At 40.6% G+C, this 8,049-nt stretch overlaps 2 protein-coding genes across 2 annotated transcripts; one reads left to right on the top strand and one right to left on the bottom strand.

Moving 5' to 3' along the window:
- Positions 1 to 766: 766 nt before the first annotated feature.
- Positions 767 to 2,376, top strand: LOC111464191 (crocetin glucosyltransferase, chloroplastic-like). Its single transcript, XM_023108280.1, has 2 exons — positions 767 to 1,549; positions 1,667 to 2,376. Exons 1-2 carry the CDS (start codon positions 783 to 785, stop codon positions 2,253 to 2,255), a joined length of 1,356 nt encoding a protein of 451 aa, XP_022964048.1. The 5' UTR covers positions 767 to 782; the 3' UTR covers positions 2,256 to 2,376.
- A 2,261-nt stretch (positions 2,377 to 4,637) lies between these two features.
- LOC111464370 (crocetin glucosyltransferase, chloroplastic-like) lies at positions 4,638 to 7,783 on the bottom strand. The gene is made up of 3 exons (XM_023108554.1): positions 6,780 to 7,783; positions 4,815 to 5,199; positions 4,638 to 4,758 (listed from the first exon to the last, which is right to left on the bottom strand). Exons 1-3 carry the CDS (start codon positions 7,766 to 7,768, stop codon positions 4,732 to 4,734), a joined length of 1,401 nt encoding a protein of 466 aa, XP_022964322.1. The 5' UTR covers positions 7,769 to 7,783; the 3' UTR covers positions 4,638 to 4,731.
- Between the last annotated feature and the right edge of the window lie 266 nt (positions 7,784 to 8,049).

Genomic DNA, 8,049 nt, shown 5'->3' with positions numbered 1-8,049 from the left:
ATATCCAAGTTGCCCGTTAAGATAGCCTTCGTAGGAAAACAGACTATTATGACAGGTCTCATTCATGAAATTGCATGTGTTTGCATTTAACCACGATAGTGGAGTCACTTACTGAGTATTTCTTTAAATACTCGAGCCACGTGCTACTTCTATTTTAGGTAAAGGCAGCACATTTCTGTACGACTGACAACGACATCACAACTCAAGACCATTGCACATGCATAGAGTAGTCGCATTTATTTTCTTAGACTTAGGCTAGAATAAAATATTTTTAATTTAAACGTTTATTTATTTTAATTAGTCTTTTGTTACGTAGTCCTAAAGCTATTTTCAAACCAAGTATTTGACTGTATTTTGAGATAAAAGTTATGTTTTATGAAAGTTTAAATGAACTATTTCTGCATTATACAACAACGACCTTATGTTAAGTAGAAAATTTAGTGTCGTTACACGTTTAGAGTAGAATCGGTAGAAAAACAAAAATTGAATTTGTGAGAGAAGAAAAGTTATTTAAACATAAGTAGAAGACAAATAAAAAACATAAAGGAGTGTCCAATTTTGTCTGGCCACGTGCCTGAAACCAGAACCACAAGCTACTTCAACCAAAAGAAATTGAGTTGGAACACTGAACTAATGCGTCATAGCAAATGTCATGTGCACATTTTGATAGAACACAAAATTTGGATAAATTACGTCACAGCAAACGTCATTTATAAACTTCTCCCCTCCTTTTTATCTTATAAATTATCCCTCAACCAACCAAGTGCTTGCATCTTATCAACATGGACAACACAGCACCCCACGGCCACCGTGTGCTGTTGATAACATACTCTGCTCAAGGACATATCAACCCCGCCCTCGAATTCGCCAAACGCCTCACGCGCCGCCGCATTGATGTCACCTTCGTCACCTCTCTCTCCGCCTATCGCCGCATGGGCAAAACCCCGACGCTGCCTCACGTGTCATTCGCCTCGTTCTCCGATGGCTATGACGACGGTTTCAAACAAGGGGACGACATTAATCATTTCATGTCGGAGCTGGAGCGACGTGGGTCTCAAGCTATTAAGGATATGATTGTGGCGGGTGTTGAACAAGGCCAACCCTTCACTTGCATTGTTTATTCTATACTCCTCCCGTGGGTGGCTACAGTGGCGCGTTCCCTCCACCTTCCGGCGATTCTTCTTTGGATTCAACCAGCTATTGTTTTTGCTTTGTACTACTATTACAACTATGGTTATCATGACATAATTCAAAGCGCATCCGCTGATCCGTTGGCAACTATTCAACTACCTGGCCTTCCATTGTTAACGGCTCGTGATCTTCCTTCCTTCTTTGGTTCTTCAGATGCTTATGAATTTGCTCTCCCAATATTTCGGAGGCAATTTGAATTACTCGAGCAAGAGACCAACCCAATGGTTGTAATCAACACATTCGACGAATTGGAGCACGACGCGCTTAGAGCGATTAGCAAGTTCAATTTGATACCCGTCGGACCACTGATTCCATCAGAAGCCTCCTCCCAATGTGATCTGTTTCAATCTACTACCAGGTATGATATTGTTCATTTTTAACATAAGCTCGATACTAATACACATGTATTCCTTACCTATAATTTTAAATTTATGGGTTAGGGTTGAATTTAAATTTTGTTTTGATCGTATTCCAGTTATATCGACTGGTTGAACTCAAAACCTAAAGGGTCTGTAATTTACTTATCGTCGGGAAGCATGTCGACGTTATCGAAGCACCAAAAAGAGGAGATAGCAAGAGGGTTATTAAGCTGTGGACGACCATTTTTGTGGGTGATTCGAGACATTGAAGAAGTAAATACTTTGAGTTGTAGGGAGGAATTGGAAGGTTTAGGAAAGATAGTGCCATGGTGTTCACAAATAGAGGTTCTATCAAGGCCAGCGACAGGATGTTTTCTAACACATTGTGGATGGAATTCGACGTTGGAGAGTTTGGTATGCGGGGTACCGGTGGTGGTGTTTCCACAGTGGTCGGATCAGGGGACGAATGCGAAGATCATTCAAGACATGTCGGAGACGGGAGTGAGGTTGGAGGTGGGGATGGATGGCGTGGTTAAGCGAGAGGAGATAAAAAGATGCTTGGAGTTGGTGATGGGAGATTCAAAGAAAGGAGAAGAGATAAGGAGGAATGTGGTGAAATGGAAGGAGTTGGCCAAGGGAGCCACCGCCCACGGCGGTTCTTCATATTCAAACTTCAAGGCTTTTGTGGACCAAGTTTGTCCTTAATTTCTATAAGCTTTAAGAGTGATAAATTCCTATGAGAGGGGAAGAGAAGTGAAAGTTTATGCCACGTGAAAATTATGAGAAAATAAAATCCACCCCTTGTTGAATAGTAGATGGTTTTTTTTTCGTTTTTGAGTATCTCATAAGTTTCTAAATAATTAGTTTGGTATATAACATATTAATCTTATTGACACGACCCAATATTTTGCTACGAGCCGTGACTCAAAAACGATGATGTGAATGCAAGAAATATTTAGAAAGACATCAAAATGAAAATCATTTATTTCAAAGGAAAATTTCAATACAAAGAGTCCATTGTTGACCCGTTTTGACCATGAAAAAAAAAAACATGAAAGTTTGTGTATAAAAGAAAGACTCGACTCTATGTGACAATCCTCATCTCTCAAATACACTCTCTCTTGACACCTCAGGCACCTGAAAAATGAAGATACATATGAAGACTGAGTATAAAAATTATACAAAGTAAGCCACCAACTTGTAGGCTCTTACAGCATTCTATGCTTAACAGATAAACACAGACTTCTTATTGGCTCTAGAACCTCTAGGGGCTACTCTGTTTCTCTGTCCTTTAATTTAAACCCTGAGAGTTTCTTATGCTAAGTTGTGAATTACTAGTGACTTACGAGAAGCTACCTCGTGCATGACTCTATAAGACTATTTGGTATCTTACCTAGGGGTGAGTTGCAACCACTTAAGTCTATAATAATCTCCCTCATCTGGAAGGGTACCCTTCCCTTATTTCATCTAGCTAAATGATATCTACAACGTGAGTCTCACGTTTTCCATGTTAAAACAGTTAGGAGCAGTCGGGTCTTGATCAGGAACCCCCTAGTCCCCATAAAGCTATGACACCATTCACTCAACTTGCAGTCTAAGAATATCTCTTAAAGTTGTTTGTATGTCGTGGTGATCTGTTAGTTTTTCATTTTGTGGTGGTTTTTGGAGTGTGAGAGGGTTTATTGCATCTTAAGGATCTGCAAGTTGTAAAAGAAGTCTATTGTCATGACCCTATGAGTCAATGAGCTTAACTTTTTATTTAGTAGACTTTTTAGCCACTTGTGTTTAAAAAAATTGTTAGTGTTTTCTTCCCTATAAAGAGTATTTGATGCACACTTTATTCACGACAATAAAAAGAATTGAAAAGCATGTAAGACTCTTCCATTTAAAGAAACTTTTCCTTTTCTCATATTGGTGGAGAAGGACTCATCAAAAGTAGCATAGGAGATGCTGCAAACAATGCATGTAAGTGTAGAATAGGTCAAGAAAGCAAAGGTGCAAACCTTGAGGAGCGATTTTGAGGCCATCCATATGAAGGACGGTGAGTTGGTAGATGACTTTGTCATGAAGTTGACTACTATCATCACTGACATTCGTTCATGAGGTGATAAGGTGGAGGAGATCTTCATTGTTAAGAAGTTTCTTTGAGTCGGTCTCACGAGATTCATGCAAATCGTTACCTCCATCAAGTAGTTTGGCGACCTCAAGATCATGTCAGCTGAGAAGGATGTTAATTGTCTTACGACTAATGAAGAGAGACTTCATGGCTATGATGACAAAGAGGAGGCGAAACACCTCTTACGCACAAATAAAGAGTGACTATGAGGCCACCTAAAATCATACACTCGAACTAACTATGTGAAAGTTGTCTAGTCTCCAAGCAAGCAAGATTTTCGTTTCCAGCTTAAACCATTTTCCGTGTTGAGCAACCATTACAACTGATGCATGTAGATTTATATGGCCCGAATACTCCATTATCGATTTTTAGTAACAAGTATTTTCTATTACTTGTTGACGATTATAGCTGTTGGATGTGGGTGTATCTGCTCAAAGAAAAAGAAGAGGCATTATGTGCATTCAAGAAATTCAAAAGACTCGTCGACAAGAAATTTGTGATTGCATTGACGAAGAATCCAGTATTTCACGAAAGCAGAAAAACACATTGACACTTGCTTCCACTTTATCCATGAGTGTATCGAGAAGATAGATCACTATGCAGTACATATGCACCAAAGAGCCAACCCTAAATATTCTCACCAAGATTCTAGAAAAGGCAAAATTTGCAGACATGCCGGAGTTACTTGGAGTGAAGAATCTCAAGTAAAGTCAAGCCTACGGAAAAAGATGTCCTCTTAGACTACTTAGTAGAAAGATGTCCTCTAGGAATTTCTAGCAATTTGAATGCCAATTTTATGGGAAAAAACATGTGGTAAAAATTCCATGGTATTCAAATGCTCATAAAATTCTTCAGGTTAATCTAGTCTTTCAATATTTTAATTTTTTTATTTAGTTAATTTTTATTTTATTACCATTTCTTGTAAACATCCCACCTAAAATCAATCAAAATATCTTAAACAAAAATTTGAATGATATGAATTTCAAATATTTAGGTTTGAAACGAGATGATGAGAAGAAATATTTAAAAATATTTCTGTCATCAAATTGCATGATTGAAATATTATTAAGAACAAACTTGGTCCACAAAAACCTTGAAGTTGGCATCTGATTGAAATATTATTAAGAATAAACTTGGTCCACGAAAGCCTTGAAGTTGGCATCTGATGAGCCACCATCCCTAGCAGCTCCCTTGGCCAACTCCTTCCATTTCAGGGCCTTCTTCCTTATCTCTTCCCCTTTGTTTGAATCTCCCATCACCACCTCCAAGCACCTTTTTATCTCTTCTCGCTTGACCATGCCATCCATGCCCACCTCCACCCTCACTCCCGTCTCCGTCATGTCTTCAATGATCTTTGCATTGGTTCCTTGATCCGCCCACTGTGGGAACCCCACCATCGGGACCCCGCAAACCAAACTCTCCAACGTCGAGTTCCATCCACAGTGCGTTACAAAACATCCTGTGGCTGGGCTTGATAGAACCTCTAGTTGTGAACACCATGGAACTATCTTTCCTACCGCTTCTAGTTCCTCCCTGCAATTAAAGATGGCATGAGCCAATTATTTCGGAGATGGTTGTGAGCGAGTCTCACATTAGCTAATTTAAGGAATGATCATGGATTTATAAGGAAGGAGGAATACATCTTCATTGGTATGAGGCATTTTAGGGAAGCCTAAAGCAAAGCTATAAAAGCTTATGCTCAATGTGACAATATCATACCATTGTGGAGATACGTGAATCCTAACATGGTATCAGAGTCATGCCCTAAATTTAGCCATGTCAATAGCATCCTCAAATGTTGAACAAAGAATTGTGAACCTCAAAGGTGTAGTCAAAAGTGACTAAAGTGTCAAATAAATGATGTATTTTTCTCAAGGGCTCCAGAGAAGGAGTTGAACCTCGATTAAGGAGAGACTGTTTTAGAGCTCCATAGACCTGAAGAGAGTCTCTCAAAAGTGTTTGAGGGCTCCAGAGAAGTAGTCAAGGCTCGATTAAGGGTAAGTTATTCGAGGGCTCCATAAGCCTAAACAGAGGCTCTCAAAAGTGACTAAAGTGTCAAACAAATGGTATACTTTGTTCGAGGGCTACAGAGAAGGAGTCGAGCCTTGATTAAGGGGAGGCTATTTGAGGGCTCCATAGGCGTGAAGAGAGGCTCTCAAAAGTGACTAAAGTGTCGAACAAATGGTATAATTTGTTCGAGGGCTCTAGAGAAGGAGTCGAGCCTCGATTAAGGGGAGACTATTTGAGGGCTCCATAGGCCTGAAGAGAGGCTCTCAAAAGTGACTAAAGTGTCGAACAAAGGGTATAATTTGTTCGAGGGCTCCAGAGAAGGAGTCGAGCCTCGATTAAGGGGAGACTATTTGAGGGCTCCATAGGCTTGAAGAGAGGCTCTCAAAAGTGACTAAAGTGTCGAACAAATGGTGTACTTTGTTTAAGAGATCCAGAGAATGAGTCAAGCCTCAACTAAGGGGAGGCTATTTAAGGGCTCCATAGGCATGAGGAGAGGCTCTTAAAAGTGATTAAAGTGCCAAACAAAAGGTGTACTTTGTTCTAGGGCTCCAGAGAAGGAGTCGAGCTTCAATTAAGGAGAGGTTGTTCGATGGCTCCATAGGCCTGAAGAGAGCCTCTCAAAAGTATTCGAGTGCTCCAGAGAAATACTCGAGCCTCGATTAAGGGGAAGTTATTCGAGGGTTCCATAGGCCTGAAGAGAGTCTCTCAAAAGTGTTCAAGGGCTCTAGAGAAGGAGTCGAGTCTAGATTAAGGGGAAGCTATTCTTGGACTCCATAAGCTTAAAGAGAGGCTCTCAAAAGTGACTAAAGTGTCGAACAAATGGTGTACTTTGTTCAAGTGCTCCAGAGAAAGATTCGAGCCTCGATTAAGGGGAGGCTGTTCGAGGGCTCCATAGGCCTTAGGAGAGGCTTTATGTTGTACTTTGTTCGAGGGGAGGATTGTTAGAAGAGAGTCCCACATTGGCTAATTTAGGGAATCATCGTGGATTTATAAGTAAGGAATATATCTTACAAAGCTACGAGAATTTATGATCAAAGTGGACAACATCGTATCATTGTGTAGATCTATGGTTCCTAGCAGACCCTTATTTTATTAAACCTTACCTGCAACTCAATGTATCATCTCCCATATCTTCATCTTTAATCACCCAAAGAAACGGTTGTCCAAAGCTCAAAAGCCCACTTGCAATCTCCTCTTTCTGTTCCTTAGACAGCCTCGAAATGCTTCCAAACGATACATAAACAACAGCTGCTTTGGGGTTGGAGTTCAGCCAACTCATGTAATCATCGTTGTCACGACTACATGGAAACATATCACCGCCAAAAGAGGCATCTGAAGGGTCCTCACAGTCGAGAAAAGCCGACGGAACCAAGGGTCCAATGGGCACCAAATGGAACTTGTCCATCTCTCGCACCACGTCCTGTTCCAAGGCCTCGAACGTGTTGACTAGAACCTTGGGATTGGTCTGTTGAGCCAGTAATTCAAATAGCTTTTGAAATATGGAGAAGGCAAAATCATAAACATTGGAAGAAAGGAGAAACAATGGAACCTCACGGCCAGTTAATAATGGAAGTCCAGGTAATTGAATTGTTCTGGAAGGGTCATCGAGAATGCTCTGGATTATGGAGTCTTTGTAGCCATTGAAGTAATGATAGTACAGAGTAAAAACGGTGGCGGGTTGAATCCAGAGAAGAATTGAAGGGAGGTGGAGGGAACGCGCCACCACAGCCACCCATGGTAAGAATATGGAATATACGACGCAAGTGAAGGGTTGGCCTTCCTCCGCGCTTACTCTAATCATATCCCTTATTGCTTGGGATCCAAGGCGCTCCATCTCGGACAAGAAGCGAATGGGTTCGTCGTTTCCTGGTTTGAACCCGTGGTCGTAGCCGTCGGAGAAGGAGGCGAAGGAGATATGAGGGAGCGTTGGGATTTGGGGCATGCGGCGGTAAACGGAGAGGGAGGTGACAAAAGTGACATGGCCGAGGTGGCGCGTGAGGCGTTTGGCGAATTGGAGAGTAGGGTTGATGTGGCCTTGAGCAGGGAAGGATATCAACAGCACGCGGCGGCGCTTGTCACCGGTGTTATCCATAACGGGCGGCGATTGGTGGTTTGAAGACGACAAAAGAACTTGACTTGATTTCTATGAAGAGACGTTTATTAAAAAAAAAATTACCCTTAATTTGTGTCCTTATATTTTATTTATTTATGTAACTTAATAAAAGGTGCCTGAAAATTAATGTAAATGATATTATTGCTTTTGGTCCCATGAATAAAGCAAAAATAGGTAAAAATAAACAAGATAATAATTTCTTTTAATATAACTTTAAAAATAATTGTGGATTTTAATATTTCTTTTATCAACCTAAAGAA

The sequence above is a fragment of the Cucurbita moschata genome, unplaced genomic scaffold (assembly GCF_002738365.1).
Source record: "Cucurbita moschata cultivar Rifu unplaced genomic scaffold, Cmos_1.0 Cmo_Scf00030, whole genome shotgun sequence".
Lineage (NCBI taxonomy): Eukaryota > Viridiplantae > Streptophyta > Magnoliopsida > Cucurbitales > Cucurbitaceae > Cucurbita > Cucurbita moschata.
The sequence above is the reverse complement of the archived record's forward strand: the minus strand, read 5'-3'. Positions and strand labels throughout refer to the sequence as shown.